Source organism: Nomascus leucogenys, unplaced genomic scaffold (assembly GCF_006542625.1).
Source record: "Nomascus leucogenys isolate Asia unplaced genomic scaffold, Asia_NLE_v1 Super-Scaffold_258, whole genome shotgun sequence".
Taxonomy (NCBI): Eukaryota; Metazoa; Chordata; class Mammalia; order Primates; family Hylobatidae; genus Nomascus; species Nomascus leucogenys.
In genome coordinates this window covers 4,369,806-4,396,774 of record NW_022095769.1, presented here as the reverse complement: position 1 = coordinate 4,396,774, position 26,969 = coordinate 4,369,806, and the positions used below count along the sequence as shown (strand labels likewise).

Sequence of the window (26,969 nt, the reverse complement as noted above, 5' to 3'; positions counted from 1 at the left end):
GTTGCTGTGCGAACATCAGAGTGTACTTAGACAAACCTAGGTAGTATACATATTTTTTATTTATATTTTTTTCACATGGAAAACCAAATGTCCCAGCACCATTACTGAATGTTAATCATTTCCTCTACTTGATCTGCAATGCCACACAGCAGTTTTCTATACGCAGTATGCTCCATTATAATCTTACAGGCCTACTGTCATATATGTGGTCCATCACTGACCAAAATGTCATCACGTAGCACATGACTATACATTAACCTTAAAAACTTCGGCACAGCAAAGATGATCAACAGAGTAAAAAGGCAACCCAAAGAATGGGAAAAAATATTTGCAAACCATATATTGAATAAGGGGTTAATAGCCAGAATATAAAGAACCACTACAGTGAAACCCCGTCTCTACTAAAAATACAAAAAATTAGCCGGGCATGGTGGTGGGCGCCTGTAGTCCCAGCTACTCGGAGAGGCTGAGGCAAGAGAATGGCGTGAACCCGGGAGGCGGAGCTTGCAGTGAGCCGAGACTGCGCCACTGCACTCCAGCCTGGGCGAGAGTGAGACTCCGTCTCAAAAAAAAAAAAAAAAAAAGAACCAATCACAAAAAAAAAATAGCCTAATTTAAAAATGGGCAAAGCCGTGATCATGCCACTGCACTCCAGGCTGGGCAACAAAGACCCTGTCTCAAAAAAATAAAATAATTTAAAAGTAAATGAATAAATGAGCAAAGCATGAACAGACATTTCTCCAGAGATTATATACAAATGGCCAGCAAGCATATGAAAAGATGCTCAACATCACTAATCATCAGGAAAATGCACATCAAAAACACAATGAGATATCACCTTAAACCAATTAGAATGACCACTATCAAAACAACAACAACAAATAACAAGTGTTATCGAGGATGTGAAGAAATTGGAACCCTTATGCACCGTTGGCAGGAATGCAAAATGGTACAGCTGCTATGGAAACCGGTACGGAAGTTCTTCAAAATAAAACTACCATACGATCCAGGAATCCCACTTTTAGGTATATATCCAAAAGAACTGATGGCAAGGATTTTGAAGAGATATTTGCACACTCATGTTCACTGCAGCATTTATTGACAATAGGCAAAATGTGAGAGCAACCTTCAATGTCCATCAATGTATGAATGGATAAAGAAATGTGAATAGCCAGGTGCAGTAATCCCAGCACTTTGGGAGGCCAAGGCGAGTGGATCACTTGAGGTCTGGAGTTCGAGACCAGCCTGACCAACATGGTGAAACCCTGTCTCTACTAAAAATACAAAAACTAGCCAGGTGTGGTGGTGTGTGCCTGTAATGCCAGCTACTCGGGAGGCTGAGGCAGGAGAATCACTTGAACTCGGCAGGCGGAGGTTGCAGTGAACCGAGATCAAGCCACTGCACTCTTCCCTGGGCAACAGAGCGAGACTGTCTCAAAAAAAAAAAAAGAAAAAAGAAAAGTGAATAGTATAACATATACTGTAACACTGACCATTTTTAAATAATGTCACAGTATTGTGACATTATTCAGCTTTTAGAGGGGAATCCTGTCATGTGCTACAACATAGATGAATCTTAGACATTATCTAAGTATTGTCTTAGATAATGGCTAAGTAAAATAAGCCAATCACAAAAATTCAAGTGCTACATTATTCCATTTATAAGAGCTATCTAAAATAATTAAACTCAGAAACAGAAAGAAGAATTGTGGTTGCTGGGGGTGAGGGGAGAAAAAAGGTGTTGTTCAGTGGGTACAGTTTCAGTTGAGATGAAAAAGTTATAGAGATCTGTTGTACAACAATGTGCATATAGTTAACAATATTGTAATGTATACTTAAAAACTGTTTAAAAGGTAAATTTATGTTTCACGGTTTTTTGAGACAGGGTCTCACTTTGTTGCCCAGGCTGGAGTGCAGTGGCATACTCTTGTCTCACTGTAGCCTCAACCTCCCTAGTAGGCTCAGGTGATCCTCCCCGCCTCATCCACCTGAGTACCTGGGACTACAGGTGTGTGCCACCACGCATGGCTAATTTTTGTATTCTTTGTAGAGACAGGGTTTTGCCATGTTGCCCAGGCTAGTCTTGAACTCCTCAGCTCAAACAATCAGCCCGCCTCAGTCTCCCAAAATGCTGAACTGTGAGACACCGTGCCTAGCCTTATTTTGTGTTCTTTTAAAACACACACACGTGCACAGGAACAGAAAGTCTCTCTTTTAGGAGAGAAAAAACGGACACAGAAATAACAACAAATACTTCCACATTTTCAGGTTATAAACAGCAAGTTCACATTTTCAGGTAATTAAATGGTCAAATGTCAAAGAGAACAATAATAAAACTCGAAAGATTTTCCCCCTATTTTACTGCTTTATACTCTCATAGTAGTTTAATATATGTTTGATTGTACAACTATAAGCATAAGTAAATAGCAAGTTAAAAATAGGATATAGAAGCCATAAAAGAGATTTTTTTCCCATTTGCAAAAGCAGCATTGCATATGACTTTTAAAAAACTTTTTTTTTTGAGACAGAGTCTCAACTCTGTCACCCAGGCTGAAGTGCAGTGGCATGATCATGGCTCACTGCAGCCTTCAACCTTCCTGGGCTCAAGTGATCCTCCCACCTCAGCCTCCTGAGTAAATGAAACTACAGGCGTGTCACTATGCCCAGCTAATTTTTTTATATTGTTTTTATACTTATTTATTTTTATTTACTATTATCTTTTTTTTGAGATGGAGTCTCGCTCTGTCGCCCAGGCTGGCGTGCAGTGGCGCAAACTTGGCTCACTGCAAGCTCCGCCTCCTGGGTTCACGCCATTCTCCTGCCTCAGCCTCCCAAGTAACTGGGACTACAGGCACCCACCATCACACCTGGCTAAATTTTTTGTATTTTTTAGTAGGGATGGGGTTTCACCGTGTTAGCCAGGATAGTCTCAATCTCCTGACCTCATGATCCGCCCGCCTCGGCCTCCCAAAGTGCTGGGATTACAGACATGAGCCACAGCGCCCAGCCTTTTTTTTTTGAGATGGAGTCTTGCTCTGTTGCTGAGGCTGGAGCGCAAATGGCGTAATCTTGGCTCACCACAACCTCCACTTCTCAGGTTAAGTGATTCTCCTGCTTCAGCCTCCTGAGTAGCTGGGATTACAGGCACACGCCACCAAGCCTGGCTAATTTTTGTATTTTTAGTAGAGACGGGGTATCACCATGTTGGCCAGGCTGGTGGTCTTGAACTCCTGACCTCGTGATCCACCCACCTCCGCCTCCCAAAATGCTGAGATTAGAGGGTGAGCCACCACACTCAGCCTTTATAAATGGGCCTCCCTATGTTGCCCAAGCTGGTATTGAACTCCTGAACTCAAGTGATCCTCCTGCCTTGGCTTCCCAAAGTGTTGGAATTATAGGCGTGAGCCACAATGCCCAGTCTTAAAAAACCTTTAAGGCAGAGGTTTCAGTTTATTAACACCTCATTTCTAATGATGTTCTATCACGTCTCAGCCTTTTGACTAAGATCAAGTGTAGTATCTGACGATGTTCTACCATAATATTTTTCTTTTGAGACAGAGTCTCACTCTGTCACCCGGGCTGGAGTGCAGTGGCACAATCCCAGCTCACTGCAAACTCTGCCTCCCAGATTTCAGCAATTCTCATGCCTCAGCCTCCTGAGTAGCTGGGATTACAGAAGTGCACCACCATGCCTGGCTAATTTATGTATTTTCAGTAGAGAGGGGTTTCACCATGTTGGCCAGGCTGGTCTCAAATTCCTGGCCTCATGTGATCTGCCCATCTCAGCCTCCCAAAGTGCTAGGATTACAGGCATGAGCCACCATGCCCGGCCTCTACCATAATTCTTTTTTTTTTGGGGGGGTGGGGGGGGAATGATGTTTCACTCTTGTTGCCCAGGCTGGAGCGCAATGGCACGATCTCGGCTTACTGCAACCTCTGCCTCCTCCCGGGTTCAAGCAATTCTCCTGCCTCAGCCTCCTGAGTAGCTGGGATTACAGGCACCCGCCACCACGCCCGGCCAATTTTTGTATATTTAGTAGAGACGGGGTTTCACCATGTTGACCAGGCTGCTCTTGAACTTCTGACCTCAAGTGATCCACTCACCTTGGCCTCCCAAAGTGCTGGAATTACAGGCATGAGCCACTGCGCCCAGCTGCTAATTTTATTTTAATTTTTATTATTTTTGAGATGGGGTTTCACTCTGTTGCCCAAGCTGGAGTGCAGCGGTACAATCACGGCCACTGTGATCATGGTGCACCTTCGACCTGGACTCAAGTGACACTCTCACCTCAGCCTCCCTAGTAGCTAGGACTACAGGTTTGTGCCACCATGGCAGCTAATTTTTCTGCTTTTTTGTATGAGATGGGGTTTTACCATGTTGTCTAGGCTGGTCTAAAACTCCTGGGCTCAAACCATCTACCTGACTTGGCCTCCCAAAGTGCTGGAACTACAGGTGTGAGCCTGTTTGTTTTAAAGAAGATAAAAATTGAGGCACAGAAAAGTCAACTAACTTGTACAGTTACAATTAGTAGAATCCAGATGCAATACAATCTCCCTAAATTCATCATTCACTGCCTTATTACTCTCAACCATACTTTCTCACAACCATTAAGATATTTATAAAATGGACTAAAATCCATCTGAACATGTTAAAACACTAACCCTAAACACAGGAAAATCTACAAAACCATAGGAAACTCCAAAACATGTGCTCTAATAACTTGTCATTTATCACCCACAAAAACTATCTTTTGGCAGGATCAATTCATATTTAAAGAGGAAGGATATATGTTTTGTGTCTGTATAGTCCCTGCAAAACTCCAAGTAAGTGACACATTCTCTACTCTATTGGGCATAATCCACCAAAAAGGCAAAGAAAGAAAGTTTTTAATTGAAAAAAGAAAAACACCAATAAACTTGGTATGCAGGTGAAGTCATTAGCTTACTGCCACACAAAGTAATGACACCAGTTTTTATCATTCACTTGATTTTTAGAGGCACTCCCAAAATAATTGTGTATATCTGCTTCAAAGTCAAAGGACATACAACCACAAACCCAACACGTAACAAATTTAAACAGTAGAATCGCCCCAAGAACACCATCTCTAGATGATGTTACCTTACCAGTTTCTTTTTCTTTTTTCGAGACAGAGTCTTGCTCTGTCGGAGTGCAGTGGCACGATCCTGGCTCACTGCAATCTCTACCTCCTGGTTTCAAGAGATTCACTTGCCTCAGTCTCCCGAGTAGCGTGCCACCATGCCTGGCTAATTTTTTTATTTTTAGTAGACACGGGGTTTCGCCATGTTGGCCTGGCTGGTCTCAAACTCCTGACTTAAGGTGATCCACTTGCCTGAGACTCCCAAAGTGCTGGGATTACAGATGTGAGCCACCGCACCCGGTCCACCAGTTTCCTTTTCTACTGGACTCTCCTCCCTATGAATTTCCAAATGTTAATGACACTTAGAAAATTCCTTTGTAGGCCAGGCACGGTGGCTCACACCTGTAATCCCAGCACTTTGGGAGGCTGAGGAGGGCAGATCACAAGTCAGGAGACTGAGACCATCCTGGCAAACATGGTGAAACCCCATCTCTACTAAAAATACAAAAATTAGCTGGGCATGGTGGTATGTGCCTGTACTCCCAGCTACTTGGGAGGCTGAGGCAGGAGAGTATCTTGAACCAGGGAGTCCACAGTTACAGTGAGCTGAGATCGAGCCACTGCATTCCAGCCTGGCGACAGAATGAGACTCCGTCTCAAAAAAAAAAAGAAAATTCCTTTGTAAAAGTAGTGTTCTATAAAGAAAAATCTGAAGTTACTTTTATAGTAACGAAACACATGAATATCAACTTTCTTTTGGGGTCCTGACGATAGAAGAAATACTTCAAATATTAAGTAAAAAGCTACTAATTTAATTTTGAAAATGCTATCATAGGCTGGGCACAGCTCATGCCTGTAATCTGAGCACTTTGGGAGGTCGAGGCAGGTGGATCACCTGAGGTCAGGAGGTCGAGACCAGCCTGACCAGTTCATGACCAACATGGCGAAGCCCCGTCTCTACTAAAAATACAAAAATTAGCCGGGCGTGGTGGCATGCGCCTGTAGTCTCAGCTACTCAGGAGGCTGAGGCAGGAGAATCGCTGGAACCCGGGAGGTGGAGGACACAGTGATCCGAGGTCTCACCACTGCACTCCAGCCTGGGTGACAGAGTGAGACTCCGTCTCAAAAAGAAAAAAAAAAAAAATCACAAAATAGGAGACGCTGGCTTAACACAAGAAGGCTAACCCTGAGAGTCACCCCATAAATCAACTGCTTTGGCCAAGCACATGTGGCTCACTCCTGTAATCTCAGCACTTTGGGAGGCTGAAGTTGGCGGATCACAAGGTCAGGAGACCGAAACCATCCTGGCCAACATGGTGAAACCCCATCTCTACTAGAAATACAAAAATTAGCTGGGTGTGGCGGCGTGTGCCTGTAATCCCAGCTACTTCGAGAGGCTGAGGCAGGAGAATCTCTCGAACCTGGGAGGCAGAGGTTGCAGTGAGCCGAGATCGCGCCACTGTACTCCAGCCTGGTGACAGAGCAAGACTCCATCTCAAAAAAAAAAAAAAAAAAAAAAAAAAAAAAGGAACTGCCTACTCTAATATTAAGCTCCGCCTAGTGCCAAGTATTAAAGGGAAGGCTAGAATGCTATTATACAAAGGAGGTCAGTGACAGGCCACTCTAGGTGACTGACACATAAGGCACCTTCCACATTATACTGGAACAACCATCAGACTTACCTGTGTTTTCGTAGATATGTTTCTAGTGTTTCTAAAAGACAACTCGAGTCAATTAAAACTACTTCATCCCTGCATTCCTGGGACATTAGTTCCCATACATCCATCCAACAACCTCTGTAGAAAGAATAAATATTAGTGAAAAGGGAGAATACAGAAGGGTAAAACATTAAAAAAACCAAAAACATATTAAAGTATTGATTTTACCGGGCTGTTCCCTGGAAAGATCCATAATGGAAAATGATCCTACACTTGCTGTCCTTCCTGTGGTCTTCACTATTTCTCTTATCTGTACTTAACTTTTCTGAACTGACACTGCTACTGCTCCCTTCACTGTAGTATAGTGTAGTACAAAGCTTAGTGACACTGAGATAATCTGAAGAAATAATTTCTATAGTCTAAATTAAAATCATGAACACTTTAATGATTAAGATATTAGAACATGTTTACAAATTACATTATTACATACTCACTTTATATTAATATAACGTTCATTTAAATGTGTGCTCATATCTTTATATAAAAACTTCTGCTTATCAAGTTTATCTGATACAATTTAACAACATTTGTAGTTACCAAGAGAGCAACTGGTTAATAAACTAAGTATTCTATGAGCAAATATAGTTGGAATGTTCTAAAGTCAAAATAACCAAAAAAATTATCAAGTATTTTCCCTTATAAACACAGACCAATCTTCCACAAACTGAAAATTCTAAGAAGTTTTGATCTACTTAATGAGATCATCATCAACTAATTTTTTTTTTTTACTTTTATTTTGTAGAGACAAGGTCTCTACTATGTTGCCCAGGCTGGTCTCAAACCCCTGACCTCAAGCCATTCTCCCACCTCAGCCTCCCAAAGCACTGGGATTACAGGTTTGAGTTACCATGCCCAGCTCAATTTTTTTTTTTGTAATCACTCCTTTTTAAAGCTAATCCATGGTAACAAAACTATTATCTACCTTCACATGTACAAGTAGCTGGGAAGGTCATAGATTAATTACAGTGAATAAGTTTTACATTTACTAAAAGATAGTACACTAAGATGAACACTTTATACAGCCGAAATTAGTAAGAACTACGTGGTAATTTTTTTGAGACCAACTCTCGCTCTGTCACTCAGGCTGGAATACAGCGGCGTGATCTTGGCTCAGTGCAACCCCACCCCCGCAGGGGCTCAAGTGATCCTCCCACTTCAGCCTCCCGAATAGCTAGGACCACAGGCGTGTACCACCACACCCGGTTATTATTTTTTTTTTTTTTGTATTTTTTAAGTAGAGACAGCAGGGTCTTGTCATGTTGCCCAGGCTGGTCTCCGACTCCTGAGCTCAAGCAATCCACCCACCTCGGCCTCCCAAAGGGCTAGGATTACCTGGCGCGAGCCACCAAGCCCAGGCCTATACAATTTTTTTTTTTTTTTTTAACAAACTTACTAAAAACTTCCCACTCTCCCTCCCCAACAGGGTTCAACTTCAGTATGAAAACTGCTCCTCCCTCCCTCCCTCCCTTCCGTATGAAAATTGCTCCTCCCTCCCTCCCTTCCTTCAGTATGAAACTTGCTCCTCCCTCCCTCCCTTCCTTCCTTTTCTTTCTTTTTTGAGACGGTCTCCCTCTGTTGCCCAGGCTGGAGTGTAGCCGAGTGCCTGGGATTGCAGGCACGCGCCGCCTGCCACGCCTGGCTGGTTTTTGTATTTTTGGTGGAGACGGGGTTTCGCCATGTTGGCCAGGCTGGTCTCCAACTCCTGACCTTGAGTGATCTGCCCGCCTCGGCCTCCTGAAGTGCTGCGATTACAGACGGAGTCTCGCTCACTCAGTGCTCAATGTTGCCCTGGCTGGAATGCAGTGGCGTGATCTCAGCTCGCTACAACCTCCACCTCCCAGCTGCCTGCCTTGGCCTACCAAAGTGCTAAGATTACAGCCTCTGCCTGGCTGCCACCCCGTCTAGGAAGTGAGGAGCATCTCTGCCTGGCCGCCCATCGTCTGGGATGTGAGGAGCGCCTCTGCCCAGCCGCCCATCGTCTAGGATGTGAGGAGCGCCTCTGCCCGGCCGCCCATCGTCTGGGATGTGAGGAGCGCCTCTGCCCGGCCGCCCCGTCTGGGAAGTGAGGAGCACCTCTGCCCGGCCGCCCATCGTCTGGGATGTGAGGAGCGCCTCTGCCTGGCCGCCACCCTGTCTGGGAAGTGAGGAGCGCCTCTGCCCCGCCACCACCCTGTCTGGGAAGTGAGGAGCGCCTCTGCCCAGCCGCCCGTCTGGGATGTGAGGAGCGCCTCTGCCCGGCAGCAACCCCGTCTGGGAAGTGAGGAGCTCCTCTGCCTGGCCGCCCATCGTCTGGGATGTGAGGAACGCCTCTGCCTGGCCGCCCCGTCTGGGAAGTGCGGAGCGCCTCTGCCCGGCCACCACCCCGTCTGGGATGTGAGGAGCGCCTCTGCCCGGCCGCCACCCCGTCTGGGAAGTCAGGAGCGCCTCTGCCCGGCCGCCACCCTGTCTGGGAAGTGAGGAGCGCCTCTGCCCGGCCGCCACCCTGTCTGGGAAGTGAGGAGCGCCTCTGCCCGGCCACCACCCCGTCTGGGAAGTGAGGAGCGCCTCTGCCCGGCCGCCACCCCGTCTGGGAAATGAGGTGCGCCTCTGCCTGGCCGCTGTGCAACCTTCGAAGTGTGAAGTGACAGCCTTTCTGCAGGTGTACCCAACAGCTCCAAAGAAATAGCGACCATCGAGAACGGGCCATGATGACGATGGCGGTTTTGTCGAAAAGAAAAGGGGGAAATGTGGGGAAAAGAAAGAGAGATCAGATTGTTACTGTGTCTGTGCAGAAAGAAGTAGACATAGGAGACTCCATTTTGTTCTGTACTAAGAAAAATTCTTCTGCCTTGGGATGCTGTTAATCTATAACCTTACCCCCAACCCCGTGCTCTCTGAAACATGTGCTGTGTCAACTCAGGGTTAAATGGATTAAGGGCTGTACAAGATGTGCTTTGTTAAACAGATGCTTGAAGGCAAAAAAAAATAAAATAAAATAAAATAAAATAAAAAATAAATAAATAAAAAAAGAAAATTGCCACACATTTTGCTTTGTTGCAGCACATTTATCTTGGACCTGCATTCCAAGGGAAACATGGGTTTATACTCCATTCAATCACAGCCTTCTTGATTTTTCATGATTCTGAACAACTGGCTCCTGTCTGTTCTTCTGCAGGTCTCAGTGCAGTCCAAGGAATTCATTACACCTTGGATGCTACAGACGGAAAAACCTCTGAACTTTTAACTTACTCTATGTAGCTAAATGGGTATTTCTCAACCCTCTGCCTAAAATATAAGTTATCCACACAATTCAGCTCTGTACTCCCTCTCACAAGGGCTCAGGCCAAGGTTTAGCTACCCTTATTTGTGACAACAAAAACATCATCTGTTCCACTTTCCATGCTACATCCTTCTATTCTCAACTCTGATACTTCCTTTTTGAGACAGAGTCTCACTCTGTCGCCCAAGCTGGAGTGCAGTGGTGTGATCTCGGCTCACTGCAACCTCCGCCTCCCAGGTTCAAGCGATTCTCCTGCCTCAGCCTCCCAAGTAGTTGGGACTACAGGCACGTGCTACCACACCTGGCTAATTTTTGTATTTTTAGTAGAGACGGGGGTTTCGCCATATTGGCCAGGCTGGTCACGAACTCCTGACCTCGTGATCTGCCTGCATCGGCCTCCCAAAGTGCTGGGATTACCAGTGTGAGCTACTGCGCCCAGCCCCTCTTTTATTAACTATACTTCATTAGTATAATGCATAATTTCCCAGAACTGAAAAACTCTCAAACTCAAGTCCTCATAATTCAGGGAAAGGTTCGTAAAGAGAAATCAGAGCTGAAGAATGATTACTGTATCATCAGAATGTGAAAGCATTTTTTTTTTTTTAAAAAGCTCTATAAAAAAATCTGTATCTCAAATCAGGATTTTATTTATAAACATTCTAGACCTTATGCCTTCTATTATTCTTTTAAGATCAAACTTTCCAAAAAAGTAACCTTTCCACTTTCTGGTTCTGCTCCCACACTCTCCATTCACAGCTTAATCCATGACAACCTTACATCGCATTCACTTTTCCATCACTGCAACCTGGATTCTGCTTCCACTCAATCACTAGCTCAGCTCATCAAGATCACCAATTATCTCATTGTTACTAAATCCAATGTTCACTTTTGGGTCTTTGATAACTTGGCAGCATTTAACACAATTGATCAGACTTCCTCGGAACACTTTTACACCTTGGCTTCCTTCTACCTATCTGGCTACTCTTTCTCAGGTTTCTTTACTAATTTCTTTTCTACCATTAAATTCCTCAGAATTCTTTTACTCTCTTTCCCTTTAGGTGATCTTACATAACATTCTCTAAGATAAGCTACAGGCCTACAACTCCAGCCTAGATCTTTCTTTCAGATCTCAAACTTACTCCCAGACAGACAATAACCTGGGTTTACTTGCATAGATGAGAGAATACTCTCAGAAAGGCTGACCTAGATCTCTATTTATTAGGCTAAAACCTAATCAACTGTATTATACTTTCTCTGGAAATAGACTAAACAAATTTAAAAAGCTATGGGGGGTGGGGATGTAGCAGTAGGAGGGGGAGTGGAAATACATAAAATGGAGAATCATAGTAGCATTTAATAGTGGTGACCATCCAAGGGACAGGGAGCCTTGGCTAAGCATACCGTACTGCTTAGCCTGCTATCCTATGTGGCCTGTGGGAATAACTGAAGGTACCTTAGTCAAGAGACAGACACCACTTAAGATCAATTAAGTCCATTCACACTGATTCCATACTCAGCAAACAGCTTTCTAAAACATATTGACTTCCCATGTAGTGGAACTGTAGCTAGAAGGGGATGTAAAATCTGTGGAGGTTTGTTTTGTTTCTTAAGCTGAGAGATAGAAAAACAGAGCTGAATGTAAATTTAACAAAAGTAGGTAACTGAATAAGCAAAGTGATTGAAAACAAAAAAGATCTCGAGTGCAGAGCAAGAGTGGAAGGACTAGTCTTTGAAGGAAGGCAGCAATGAGCACAGATGCATAAGATGCTGGGCTACTTGCTTCTCAGTTCATCAACAAAGAATATGCTTAACAGAAAAAAAGTACCAGAAGGCAAGCTCTTTACTATATCATACCACTCTATGCCTTCATCCAACAGGTCATTCATTCTCTAATGTGAAAAATTAGCCTGTACTCTGCATTTAGAGTCAGAAATTCTCTGAAGCTACTGATAAATCTGAGAAGGAAGACTGAGCTGATGAAAAAATAAAAAATAAAAAATTTTTAAAAGATACTGACAAATCGGGCCAGGCACGGTGGCTCATGCCTGTAATCCCAGCACTTTGGGAGGCCAAGGCGGGTTGATCACCTGAGGTCAGGAGTTCGAGACCAGCCTGGCTAACCTGGTGAAACCCTGCGTCTACTAAAAATACAAAAATTAGCCGGGCATGGTGGCAGGTGCCTGTAATCCCAGCTACTCAGGAGGCTGAGGCAGGAGAATCACTTGAACCCAGGCGGCAGAGGTTGCAGTGAGCCGAGATCGCCCCACTGCACTCCAGCCCAGGTAACGGGAAATTCCGTCTCAAAAAAAAAAAAAAAAAAAAAAAATTTGAAAGAAAGGAAAAAAAAAAGATACTGACAAATCAAGCAGCAAAATAACAACTGTCCTTAAGAAAACTTCTTTTCTTAAGGCCACAAGAACATAATGTGTGGTTCTTGTTTGGATCCTAATTCATACAAACCAACATTCAATAAAAAACAGAAACAGGTAAAATCTGAGTATGAAATGGGTATTCGATTGTTACACTTAATTTTGTTAGGTGTTATGATGGCAACGTGTGAAAAAAAATGTCCATATATTTAGAGATGCACATGGAAGGATGCAATAGAGTAACACGAAGCCTGGGACTCGCTTTAAAGTACAAAGAAAAAGGTGGATAAATGAAGCAAGTGTGGCAACTCTTGATAACTACTAAATCTTGGTAAAAGTGCATGGGAGGTTCAATCATTGTATTTTTTACTTTTCTATGTTTGACAATTTTACTAATAAAATTTATTTTATTTATTTATTTATTTATAATTTTGAGACAAAGTCTCACTCTTGTCGCCCAGGCTGGAGTGCAATGGTGTGATCCTGGCTCAATGCAACCTCCGCCTCCTGGATTCAAGCGATTCTCCTGCCTCAGCCTCCCAAGTAGCTAAGATTACAAGCACCTGCCACCACGGCCGGCTAATTTTTGTATTTTTAGTAGAGACAGGGTTTCACCATGTTGGCCAGGCTGGTCTCGAACCCCTGACCTCAGAGAATCCACCCAACTTGGCCTCCCAAAGTGCTGGGATTACAGGCGTGAGCCACCACGCCCAGCCTATTTTTTTTTTTTTTTTTTGAGACGGAGTCTTGCTCTGTCGCCCAGGCTGGAGTGCAGTGGCACGATCTCGGCTCACTGCAAGTTCCGCCTCCCGGGTTCGTGCCATTCTCCTGCCTCAGCCTCCCGAGTAGCTGGGACTACAGGCGCCCGCCACTGCACCTGGCTAATTTTTTGTATTTTTAGTACAAACGGGGTTTCACCATGTTAGCCAAGATGGTCTCGATCTCCTGACCTCGTGATCCACCCGCCTCAGCCTCCCAAAGTGCTGGGATTACAGGCGTGAGCCACTGCGCCCGACCCTTTTTTTTTGTTTGTTTTTTGAGACAGAGTCTTGCTCTGTCACCCAGGCAACACGATCTCAGCTCACTGCAACCTCCACCTCTCGGGTTCAAGCGATTTTCCTGCCTCAGCCTCCTGAGTAGCTGGGATCACAGGTGTGCGCCACCATGTCTGGCTAATTTTTGTATTTTTAGTAAAGACGAGGTTTCCCCATGTTGGTCAGGCTGGTCTCGAACTCCTGACCTTGTGATCCACCCATCTCAGCCTCCAAAAGTGCTGGGATTACAGGCGTGAGCCACCGCACCTGGCTGATAAAATGTTTTAAGTATTTTTTGCTGCTCAGTATAGGGGAAAAAAACTTAAAAGATTATTAACACACCACTGCCTGGTCATCCAAGTCTTTGTGTCAGGGAGGAAAATGTCTATACAATAATGGTGTCACTCGGAAGTTCAGGTCAAAAAAAAAAAAAACAAAAAAAGGTGACAATGACACAAATGAGATATTTAAAAATTAACTTTTCAGAGGCCAGGTGCGGTGGCTCACGCCTGTAATCCCAGCACTTTGGGAGACCAAGGCAGGCAGATCACTTGAGGTCAGGAGTTTGAGATCAGCCTGGGCAACATGGTGAAACCCCATCTCTATTAAAAACCCAAAAAAATTAGCCAGGAGTGGTGGTGAACACCTGTAATCCCAGCTACTTAGGAGGCTGAGGCATGAGAATTGCTTGAACCCAAGAGGCGGAGGTTGCATGAGCTGAGATCATACCACTGTACTCCAGGCCTGAGTGACAGAGCAAGACTATGTCTCAAAAAAATAATTAAAAAATAAAATTAATAAAGAAGTATAGTTTTTTAATATCCCATTCTCTCCAAAACTAAAGTCACGTCTTAGAAAGTCCCTTCACACTCCATGGCTTCACCTCACCATCCCCACCCCCAGGCAATTTTGTAGGGGACAACTGTGGCACTGTGCTGGGAGAAAGTGAAAAAGCAACCTTGAACACTATAGCACTTAACCAAGAAGAAAACTACAAACTATTATCAGGCAACATTTGCTTAAAAAATAAAATAGGCCGGGCGCGGTGGCTCATGCCTGTAATCCCAGCACTTTGGGAGGCTGAGGTGGGCGGACCATGAGGTCAGGAGATCGAGACCATCCTGGCTAACACGGTGAAACCCCGTCTCTACCAAAAATACAAAAAATTAGCTGGGCTGGGTGGCACGCGCCTGTAGTCCCAACTACTCAGGAGGCTGGGGCAGGAGAATAGCTTGAACCCAGGAGGTAGAGGTTGCAGTGAGCCGAGATCGTGCCACTGCACTCCAGCCCGGGCGACAGAGGAGACTCCATCTCAAAAAATAATAATAAATATAGAAAACTACAAATTAGTTACATAAATACATATCATAATATTGTCGTAACTACTTTTTTTAAAACCTTGGTAAATTACAGCTAGAGACAAGAAAGATAAATAATTTATACATTATGACTATTCTGTAGATCAAATAATGATTACCACTACTTTGAAAACGTTAATATTAGCTGCATACATTTCCACAAAGACTTCAACCGGCCGAGTGTGGTGCCTCACGCTTGTAATCCCAGCACTTTGGAGGCTGAGGCCGGCAATCACCTGAGGTCAGGAGTCCGAGACCAGCCTGGCCAATAGGGTGAAACCCCATCTCTACTAAAAATACAAAAATTAGCCAGTGTGGTGGCATGCACCTGTAGCCCCAGCTACTCAGGAAGCTGAGGCAGGAAATCATTTGAACCAGGGAGGTGGAGGTTGCAGTGGCCGAAATTGCGCCTCTGCCCTCCAGCCTGGGCAACAGAGGGAGACTCCGTCTCAAAAAAAGATAAAAAAAAAAAAAAGACTTCAACCTCCCTCCTCTAAAACATATTTAACATAAAAAAATTTTTAAATCAGATCTACATTGAGACTTTATATATATCAAGGCAAAATGGCCAACATAACAAGAGGATCTATTTATTTTGACCTATGTCATAGAGTATAACCAATTAATGAATTAAAGCAAACAGTGGGTTTCTTTTACTAAATATGAACAAATATATAATCTTAACAATGACAAAGCCTCTTGGTATTCAATTCTACTTACCCCAAAGGTTTTGGCTTGTGCGTATCTAAGGAGTGCAACTGACATCTCTTATTCTTCTTACTTTTTGGAATAGCATCTATCATGTCATTTAGTTTGGACCTAATTAAAAATAAAACATATTAAGGGTTTAATTCATTTTACTTTCAAATTTTAAAATCTCTATTTACTGTCTTTTAGAGAGAAGTCTCAAAACAAAACAAAACAAAAAACACTTTTCTCTATCCACTGTATCTAGCAGAATGCCTGGCACTCACGTATTTCAACACTGACTGCTACCTGACTCTCAGCCATCTTCCCTTGCCCAGCCATTATGTAAATACACCAGTTGCAGAAGCACACACCTGTAGCCCCGGCTATTTGGGAGGCCGAGGTGAAAGGATCACTTAAGCCCAAGGGTTTGAGGCCAGCCAGGGCAACATAGTGAGACCTCATGTCTTTAAAAAACATATAAAAACCTCACAAAACATTATGTAAACACAATACATCCTTGAAGAGGAGTCATCAACAGAAATTTTATGCAAATATAGAATACACACTACTACTATCCGCACCCTCCATCCAACCAATGAGCAAAGTTTGTCAATTCTACCTTTTAAATATATCTAGAATCAGGCCTGGTGCAGTAGCTCATGCCTATAACCCCAGTACTTTGGAAGGCTGAGGTAAGAGGATCACTTGAGGCCAGGAGTTCAAAGCCAGCCTGGGTAACATAGCAAAATTTTCATCTCTACAAAAAATTTTAAAATGAGGCCAGGCATGGTGGCTCACACCTGTAATCCCAGCACTTTGGGAGACTGAGGCCTGGAGTTAGAGACCAGCCTGGCCAACATGGAGAAGCCCTATTTCTACTAAAAAAAAAAATACAAAAATTAGACAGGTGTGGCAGTGCACGCCTGTAATCCCAGCTACTCGGGAGGCTGAGGCACGAGAATCACTTGAACCTGGGAGGCGGAGGTAGCAATGAGCCAAGATTGCACCACTGCACTCCAGCTTGAGACAGTGAGACTGTCTCAAAAAAAAAAAAAAAGAATAAAAGCTAAATAAAAATTAAACAATCTAGAATCAGATCACTTCTTATCACCTCTACCATTATCATCCCTGTCCAACCCAATCTCTAGCTTAGTCAACTGCAATAGCTGGCCTCCTAAATGGTCTCCTTGCTGCACCTTCTGCTCTTTACATTCCAGGCCTCACTCAGCAGCTACAGTGATCCTTTTAAAACATGAATCAGATTACATTATTCCTCTGTTCAAAAACACTCCAAGGCTTATTTTCCCAAGCCCAGGCACAGTAAATATCAAAAGTCCCTACCGCCATCTCTAAATAGGAAAGCCTCAGGGTTTACTTTTCAGACCTCTTCTTCTTTTCCTATTTATATTCACTAAATGAGACAAACTTACAGCTCTAACCCAGACCTCTCTGAATTCTATTTGGATGTCTAATCGCTATCTCAAACTTAGCACACCCAAAGATGAGCTCTGTTACATTTCTCCTCAGTCTTGTCCATCTCGGTAAATGGAAACCATTTGTCCATTCTTTTTTTTTTTTTGAGACAGTCTCGCTCTGTTGCCCACGCTGGAGTGCGGTGGTGCAATCTTGGCTCACTGCAACCTCCGCCTCCCGGGTTCAAGCGATTCCCCTGTCTCAGCCTCCCGAGTAGCTAGGATTACAGGCGCCTGCCACCACGCCCGGCTAATTTTTGTATTTTTAGTAGAGATGGGGTTTCACCATGTTGGCCAGGCTGGTCTCAAACTCCTGACCTCTGGTGATCCACCCTTACCAGCCTCCCAAAGTGCTAGGATTACAGGTGTGAGCAACCACACAAGGCCTGTTGTCCATTCTTTACATCACAAATCTGAGAATCATCTTTGATGGCCTCCCTCACAACCAATCTATCCAAAAAATCCCATTGGCTCATTCCTCAAAATATATCCAGGATCCTTTATAACCATTTTTCACTACGTCCATGGCCATCATTCATTCTCAATACAGAGGTCAAAGTAAGCCAAATTTCATCAGACTATGCCACTCTTCTGCTCAAAACCTTCCCAAAGCTTCTCATCTCACTCAGAGTAAAAACAAAAGACCTCGGCCAGGCACAGTGGCTCACGCCTGTAATCCCAGCACTTTGGGAGGCCGAGGCGGGCAGATCGCCTGAGGTCAGGAGTTCAAGACCAACATGGCGAAACCCTGTCTCTACTAAAAAATACAAAAAAAAAAAGCCGAGCGTGGTAGTGGGCACCTGTAATCCCAGCTACTCGGGAGGCTGAGGCAGGAGAATCGCTTGAACCCGGGAGGCAGTGGTTGTAGTGATCCGGTATCGCGCCACTGCACTCCAGCCTGGGCAACAATAGCGAAACTCTGTCTGAAAAAAATAAAAATATGACTGGACCTTTTATTACTTTTTTTTTCCTTTTTTTTTTTTTTTTTTGAGGTGGAGCTTTACTCTTGTTGCCCAGGCTGGAGTGCAATGCGCGATCTCAGCTCACTGCAACTGCCGCCTCCCGGGTTCAACAGATTCTCCTGCCTCAGCCTCCCGAGTAGCTGGGATTACAGGGACCCGCCACTACTCCTGGCTAATTTTTTGTATTTTTAGTAGAGACTCGGTTTCACCGTGTTGCCCAGGCTGGTCTTGAACTCCTGAGCTCAGGCAATCCAACTGCCTCGGCCTCCCAAAGTGTTGGGATTATAGGCGTGAGCCACTGTGCCCAGTCACTGTTCTTTTTTTCTTTTTGAAATGGAGTCTCGCTCTGTCGCCCTGGCTGGACTGCAGTGGCATGATCTCGGCTCACTGCAACCTCTGCCTCCTGGGTTCAAGTGATTCTCCTGCCTCAGCCTCCTGAATAGCTGTGATTACAGCCACGCGCCACCAGCTAATTTTTGTATTTTTAGTAGAGACGGGGTTTCACCACATTGGTCAGGCTAGTCTCGAACTCCAGACCTCATGATCTGCCTGCCTCAGCCTCCCAAAGTGCTGGGATTACAGGCATGAGCCACTACGCCCGGCCTTATTACTCTGCTGACCCCATCTTTTATTACTGTTCCCTTCATTCATCTGGCTCCAGCCACAAGGGCTTCCTTACTATTCCTCAAACATGCCAATAAAACCCCAACCTCAGAACCTTTACACTAGCTGTTCCTTCTCTGCCTTCCCCCAGAGTTTTCTACAAGATTCACTTGCTCACTTCATTCAAGTCTATATTCAATGTCATTTTATCAGGGAGGCCTTCCCTGACCACCCTCCACAATAATTCTACCCCCGCTCCATTCTCTACCTCCCTTACTGATTTTTCTAACTTATCATCCCTGACAAATTGAGTATTTGCTTACTGGTCTGCCTCTCCCCACGTGGAGAGCAGAAACTTTACATTCACTGGTACGTACAACTTACTCAATAAAATTATTAAATTAGACTCAATCTTTCCATCAAGAAAATAAGCTGCCACTGCCACCAAGCTGTTTTAAATTTTAACAAACCCGTTTTCTCCTAATTGATCATACTTACCCATGTACATAAAATAATGTATAAAGCTTCTTTGCATCAGTCATGCAGCTTCTAGTTACAGACAGGACTCCCTTGGGCCCTACTGTTAGGGGTTCAAGAGCAGGATTTCCAGACTCTACAAGCTGGGAAAAGAGGCGCTCCACACTGCGACGACAACCAACACATGGGACAAGCTGAGAAAGTGCACTCAGGACTTCGCGTGATGTCACCACCATGGCAATACTTAGATCCTGTTGCTTAAGCATACCATGTCGCTGAAAGAGGGAAAGAAAATGAAGGAGTGTCCTTTAAAAAGACATAAAATTACACTTTCACTACTACTGGTTCCTATTCTTGTGCAGTAAGTACAACCTGGACAGGGTTTATCAGCTGTACCTGCAACTGAGTCAGAAAGGCAAAGTAGTCAGCCTTGTCCAGGCCGTACGGAATCTGCACCGCAAACCCCCTTGCTCTAGAATCTAGGGTATATAAACAACTCGGCTTAGTATGCCAAAAAGCAGTCCTGCATCTGGAAATGTAGGGCTGGTTCAGTATTAGGCCAGTCCTCTCACAACACACACACACAAAAGAAGCACAATACAGCTGTACCTTTTTTTTGGTTTGTTCTTGTTTTTTGAGATGGAATCTCGCTCTCTCACCAGGCTGGAGTGCAGTAGCACAATCTCAGCTCACTGCAACCTCTGCCTCCTGGGTTCAAGCGATTCTCCTGCCTCAGCCTCCTGACTAGCTGGGACTACAGGTGTGCACTACCATGCCCAACTAATTTTAGTATTTTTAGTAGAGATGGGGTTTCACCATGTTGGCAAGGATGGTCTTGATCTCTTGACCTTGTGATCCACCCGCCTCAGCCTCCCAAAGTGCTAGTATTACAGGCGTGAGCCACCACGCCTGGCCTGTATTTTGTGTGTTGTTTTTACAACTTTTAACAACACACTTACTATCACTATGTTTAGCTATAGAAGTCAAGTTAGGATGGTAATCGTGTGGAGCAGCAATTCCCAATCCAGAGGCATGAACAGGTGTATTACGGATTAGAGGGAGAAAACATGGCCTATCTTCCTTATGGAGGGAAGTGAGTAACTAGCATGCTGCTGCTTATGAATTGTATCTGCTGGTTATGACAAGGTAGAAAAATAACTGAGAGCTACTGTTGCGGAGAAATGAGCAAACTCTAGTAAGTAACTTCTTCCTGATGGAGTTATAGTTAACTGCAGTTAACACTTTCAGATTTACCAAAAACAGATAGGAAATTAGGATAATTCCCAAGAAGCATTTTCTCACATTTACCATTACCCTTCCATTCAAAGTTTTCTCTAAAAGTAGAAATAAGAGGTCTGAAGTAAACTAACAAGTCATCTTCCAATATCTTAATTACAGTCAGCCCTCCATATCCATGAGTTCTACATCTGTGAATTTAACCAACCAAGGATTGAAAATATTTGACAGGAAAAAAAGGATGGTGCCATCTGTACTAAACATATACAGACTTTTCTTCCTTGTCATTATTCCCTAAAGATGCAGTACAACTACTATTTACACAGCATTTACATTGTATGAGGTACTATAAGTAATCTAAATATGCTTTAAAGTATATGGGAGGATGTGCAGAGGTTATATGCAAATATACATCTTATTTTTTCTGAGACAAGGTCTCACTCTATTGCCCAGGCTGGAGTGCAGTGATGCGATCTCAGCTGACTACAACAACCTCTGCCTCTTGGGCTCAAGAGATCCTCCCACCTGAGCCTACTGAGTAGCTGGGACCCCAGGCACATGCCGTCATGCCAGCCCAACTTTTTTGCATTTTCTGTAGAAACAGGGTTTTGCCATGTTGCCCAGGCTGGTCTCTAACTACTGAACTCAAGCGATCCACCTGCCTTGGCCTCCCAAAATGCTGGGATTATAGGCATAAGCCACCATGCCCAGCCCTTACTACACCATTTTCTATAAGCTTTGTGGATTTTGGTTTGCATAGGGATCCTTGAACTATCCCCCACGGATACTGAGGGACCACTGTATATTGCATTTAAGCGTATTTATAAAGTACTATATTTCTCAGGAATTAAACAAACATCAGAAAGTTCATAATATAGGATTATTTTGTCTGAACAAAACAATTACTACAGCAGGAAACCAACAAGTTTTTAATGAAAAATTATATACCTTATCTTTTAAAAACTAGGAAAGATGGCCTGGTTTTAAAATTAAAGTCTTATGGACATGTAAAATATTAACACACCACCACCAATTCTTTTTCACACGGCAGTTACATAAATCAGGTAAGTAACTATGCATGCTTACTATAGCAATGGTGAAAGAGCAATTTCAGTGCAATATTAAGACCTAGAGAATCCTATATAAAATTAATACAGTTAAATTTTAAATGAGTCTTTAAAATATACATACACCATTAAAAACACTGATTGAAAAAACTATTACCTGAATGAACTGCTTTAGCTGTGCACCATTATTCTGATGTCCATCGAGATTTAACACATTGTCAGGAAATTCCATCACCATCTTAAAATGCAAACAGAACAGCAATCAATTATTTTACCCCTCTGAGAACAGGATACAGCCTACAAATTCCAGAAATAGACCCGTGAAAGCCAGATTTGCACCCATCCCTAGCCCCCCAAAAAATTTTGTTAAATCCAAGTACATGGCCCGGTGCAGTGGCTCACGCCTATAATCGCAGCACTTTGGGAGGCCGGTGGGGTAGGGGGCGGCGGATCACCTGAGGTCGGGAGTTCGACACCAGCCTGACCAACATGGAGAAACCGCGTCTCTACTAAATATATAAAATTAGCCGGGTTTGGTGGTGCATGCCTGTAATCCTAGCTACTTGGGAGGCTGGGCCAGGAGAACCACTTGAACCCGGGAGGCGGAGGTTGCAGCAAGCCGAAATCGCACCACTGCACTCCAGCCTGGACAACAAGAGTGCAACTCTGTCCAAAAAAAAAAAAAAAAATCGAGTACACAAGACAAATTTCCTTTTTTTTTTTTTTTTTTGAGACGGAGTCTTCGTCCGTCACCTAGGCTGGAGTGCAGTGGCATGATTTCAGCTCATCACAACCTCCACCTCCTGGGTTCAAGCAATTCTCCTGCCTCAGCCTCGCGAGTAGCTGGGATTACAGGAACCCACCACCATGCCCAGCTAATTTTTGTATTTTTGGTAGAGACGGGGGTTTCACCATGTTGGCCAGGCTGGTCTCGAACTCCTGACCTCAGCCTCCCAAAGTACTGGGATTACAGGCGTGAGCCACTGTGCCCGGCCGGAACAGTGCCTGCCTGGCACATAGTAAATGTTTGCTCTAATTATGAACAAAAAGGGCACATTGATATACTTATTCAATTATCAAAACTCACTACCATAGGAAGGCATATGAAACTTAAGGAGGCTTCAGTATGTCACATAATGGGAATGTGTAATTAGTACATTTTACTGTTCTGTTGTCACACCACAGATTTTAAGTAGTACCATAGTTATGTATCACTACAAGCCATTTTTACTATAAGATGTCATCAAATTAAAGCAGCATCCTGATTTCAGGTATTAAAATGTGGGGGAAAAAGGTATGCCTTCAAAACAATGAAAGTAACACATGTATATCTTAACTAAAACATTGTTAAAGATCAAACATATTGTACTAGGACAATCTATTTCCACATTTCCACATAACAAGGACCACAAACTCCTACAAAACCAAAGAGTGAAGTCAAGACAAAAACACCCATTTAAGGCAAAAACAAAATATCCCTACCCAGTTGAATACGATCTTAAAAAGATCACTCCCTTCCCCAACCAGCACCAAAGACCTGCTTCTTTAATGGATGTGACCATTCCTTTCCTTCCATATTAGAGAAATTTAAAATATGCTTGTTCTAGCAACAAAATGAGGCCTCATTAACAGCTAAGTCAAATGTAAGCAATAGATTTAAGAGTTTTTCTTGATTTGATAATGGAGCAATATGAGATATATGAAGCAGAGAGACAAATAGGTACTAAGAGGATGGACTATGATGCAAATACTAACTTAATCCAGACTGCATGTACAACACAATTCAAATTTTTAGTGTGTATACTTTATCTTTCAAAAAAAGAAAACATATTAGATGTGGCTATCTCTTAGGTAGTAAGACAACTTTTTCTGTATGTGTTCCTAAATTTCCCAAATGTATTACAATGCATATATACTATATATTATGGGGGGGAAGAGTTAATGCTCCTTGCTTCCAATTCTATATTCACTATACCATGTTTAGAGACATGCTTCCATTTCAATAGCTTTTTTTTTTTTTTGAGACAGAGTCTCGTTCTGTCACCCAGGCTGGAGTGCAGTGGCGCAATCTCGGCTCACTGCAACCTCCGCCTCCCAGGTTCAAGCAATTCTCCTGCCTCAGCCTCCTGAGTAGCTGGGATTACAGGCACCTGCCACCAAACACGGTTAATTTTTTGTATTTTTAGTAGAAACAGGGTTTTGCCATGTTGCCCAGGCTGGTTTCAAACTCCCGAGCTCAGGCAATCTGCCTGCCTCGGCCTCCCAAAGTGCTGGGATTACAGGCGTGAGTCACCGCGCCCGACCCATTTCAATAGCTTTTACCATTCTGGAAGTTTTTTCTTCCATACATACAGAAGAAATGTCCAAATGTCAATCCAATTTTCAGGTTTATCAACCCTGACATCTTGTTTCTAGTTTTCCTTCTCAGTCTTCTTATTAATACCTCCAAAGGGGGTGGCAATAAGTAATAATAAAGACACTTTATATGTATTAGACATTGTTATAAGCAGTTTCATACATTATCAACAGTACAAAGCAAAACTGAAGTCAATGGTCTATTTTAATGCTGTAGCTATAAATGATCTGGTGAGGATGACTGAAGTGAGCAAAATATCTAATGATCCATACTGCCTATTGTATTTATTCTAATTAACATGGTCTACTCAAATTAAAAAAAAAAAATCCTGATATTGGAAATCCTGGTCCAAAAAACTATTATAATAAAAGCAATAAAATAGTTAATAGTTCAATTAACTCATATTTTCTGGAATCATCAAAAGGTTTAAGACACATAAAAATTTAACTGTCAAGTCATTAAAAAGGTATAAACTTTTGGAACCATGTAACTCAACAGAATATTGGAGGTCACTCCAAACCTGCCATTTAAGTAACTAAAACTGTGATTTATATTTTCACTTGCTTGATACAAATATACACCATTTCACCACATACCAATAGCCGTAATAAAAAATGACAATTATCTATACTGTTTAAAGATCAAAGCTATCAATTTAAGAAACAAAGAATATTCCTCATTTAACCAAATCAAAATCTCTCCAGTCTGGTTCTTTGGCAAAATCCTAAATTCTGACTCAGTATGTATTTCTATTCTGATCAACTGTTTTAAAAATTGAAACGGAGATCAAAGAACACATCTAATAATACTGAGACCTGCGAGCTGATTTGTAAAATTTTTTGAGACAGAGTCTCACTCTGTTGCCTAGGCTGGAGTGCAGTAGCTCAATCTCGACTCACTGCAGCCTCTGCCTCCCAGGTTCAAGCAATTCTCCCAAGTAGCTGGGATTACAGGCGTACCACCATGCCCAACTAATTTTTGTATTTTTAGTAGAGACAGGATTTCACCATGTTGGCCAGGCTGGTCTTGAACTCCTGACCTCAGGTGATCCACCCTCCGAGGCCTCCAAAAGTGCTGGGATTACAGGCATGAGCCACCGCGCTCAGCCTAAAATATTTTAATTATATGGATAATACCTGATTTAGGAATTCTTTTTAAGAAGTCAATAAAGAAGCCGGTGGCTCACGCCCATAATCCCAACACTTTGGGAGGCCGAGGCGGGTGGATCACCTGAGGTCGTGAGTTTGAGACCAGCCTGACCAACATGGAGAAACCCTGTCTGTACTAAAAATACAAAAAATTAGCCATAGTGGCACATGCCTGTAATCCTAGCTACTTGGGAGGCTGAGACAGGAGAATCACTTGAACCCGGAAGGCAGAGGTTGTGCTGAGCCGAGATCGTGCCATTGCACGCCAGCCTGGGCGACGAGCAAAACTCCGTTTCAAAAAAAAAAGTCAATGAACAGGGTTATTTTTAAAAACAAAGCTCGTTTCCAGTCATTTCATTTTCACCTAATTAGTACCAAAAATACTAAGATCTAATCTATTTCTATCTTTCCTGGTTTCATCAGCTTACATACTACTAAATTTTCTCTTGGATTTACTCACTACTCTGGCTGGAGACAATGCACTCCAACTAAATACTGTGTCCTCGCCTTTCAAACACTTAGGACAATGGCTTTTTACCTTACTGTTTTCTGGCCAATCACTATATGCTGTTCAGTGTTTTAAGAGATGAAAATAAAAAGGGGAAGGCAAAGAGGCTAGTAGCACAATTTGTTCTTCATTCTTTAAAACCACTTCCTTAACTTAATCTTGAGATTCTAGGTTACCTAAAGGAAGACAGTCCTGTAAAGTATTTCAGGTGTGGTTTTATAGAGGCATCATTAGCATTCAGCTTCATGAAGAGGTTCCCTACCCATAACTAGCCACAAATAGAACAAGTTATTGTGCTGCAATTACTGCTTTATAAAGTTTATTGAATCCATTACCCACTTTCACTCTTAAGTATCTGTTCTGGTTTCTCCTGACCACAAAAAAAAATCTGTTTTTAGCGCATTCTCACAAGTTCTAACCAACAATATACTAAGTTTGCACTTATTAAAATCACTGTCATTTTGGTTTTACTCCACACAATTTGTAACATCTATCACCCTCAGTAAAATTAACTGATAAAAGTTGAAAGAAAACATTAAATGCTAAACTTTTAACAATTACAAAACATCTAATTCCCAAGTGGATATGCTACCATTTATTATTTTTTTAAAGTGTAAGACATTAAGAACTCTTATCAGATTAACGCTGTACATGCAAACAAGAAGAAAAAAAAACAAACCCAAACTCTTATCAGAGTAGTCTATTTAGATTGGTTTAAATTAGGAGAGTAAACTGCAATGCAGAAATGTAACAATCTGGCCAGGTGCAGTGGCTCATGCCTGTAATCCCAGCACTTTGGGAGGCCGAGGCAGGCGGATCACTTGAGGTCAGGAGTTCAAGACCAGCCTGGCCAAAATGGTGAAGCCTTCTCTCTACTAAAAATACAAAAACTAGCCGGGCATGGTGGTGGGCGCCTGTAATCCCAGCTACTCAGGAGGCTGAGGCCCAAGAATCACCTAAACCTGGAAGGCAGAGGTTGCAGTGAGCCAAGATCACACCACTGCACTCCAGCCTAGGTGACACAGTGAGACTCCATCTCAAAAAAAGAAAAAAAAAAAAAAAATCATAGCAATTTGACAATATGTACCTGGAGCTTTACAAAAGGTTCTTATCCTGATCCAACCAGTAATTCCACTTCCAAAAGCCTGAGAAAACATTTTAATGCAAAGACTTTTGCATTATTTATGTTCTTAGTTTATTCATAGCAAAAACTAGAACAACCTCCATGTCCAACAGTGCAAAAATAATTACAGAATGTCATACAACAGAATATTACACAGCCATTAAAAATGTTTAAGAATGACAAGAAAAAATGTTTTCAAAATTACATTTAGTGAAATAAATAAGGACAAAAAATGTTACAGAAAACAATATATTAACTCTGTATCTATGTGTGTGTCTAGGACTGAAATTACACCAAATGCTGCTTATCCCTGAGACGTATGACTAAGGGTAATTTGTTTTGTAGTTATTTTTCAAGATTTTAGAAGGAATATTTATTTTGGCCAGGTGTGGTGGCTCACACCTGTAATCCCAGCACTTTGGGAGGCAGAGGCAGACAGATCACCTGAGGTCAGGAGTTTGAGACCAGCCTGGCCAACATAGGGAAACCC

The 26,969-nt window shown here is 42.9% G+C and overlaps 1 protein-coding gene and 1 pseudogene across 2 annotated transcripts in view; one reads left to right on the top strand and one right to left on the bottom strand.

Moving 5' to 3' along the window:
• Window positions 1-26,969, bottom strand: part of GGNBP2 (gametogenetin binding protein 2) — a 51,616-nt gene that overhangs the window by 20,756 nt on the left and 3,891 nt on the right. For both annotated transcript variants that reach the window (XM_030807994.1, XM_030807995.1), the window contains exons 2-5: window positions 21,502-21,582; window positions 19,063-19,316; window positions 15,558-15,656; window positions 6,782-6,895 (exon numbers count right to left, since the gene is read on the bottom strand). In XM_030807994.1, coding sequence (XP_030663854.1) covers window positions 6,782-6,895; window positions 15,558-15,656; window positions 19,063-19,316; window positions 21,502-21,582 — 548 coding nt within the window. The remainder of the gene's footprint in view (window positions 1-6,781; window positions 6,896-15,557; window positions 15,657-19,062; window positions 19,317-21,501; window positions 21,583-26,969) is intronic.
• On the top strand, window positions 3,481-3,614 carry LOC115833592 (annotated as a pseudogene).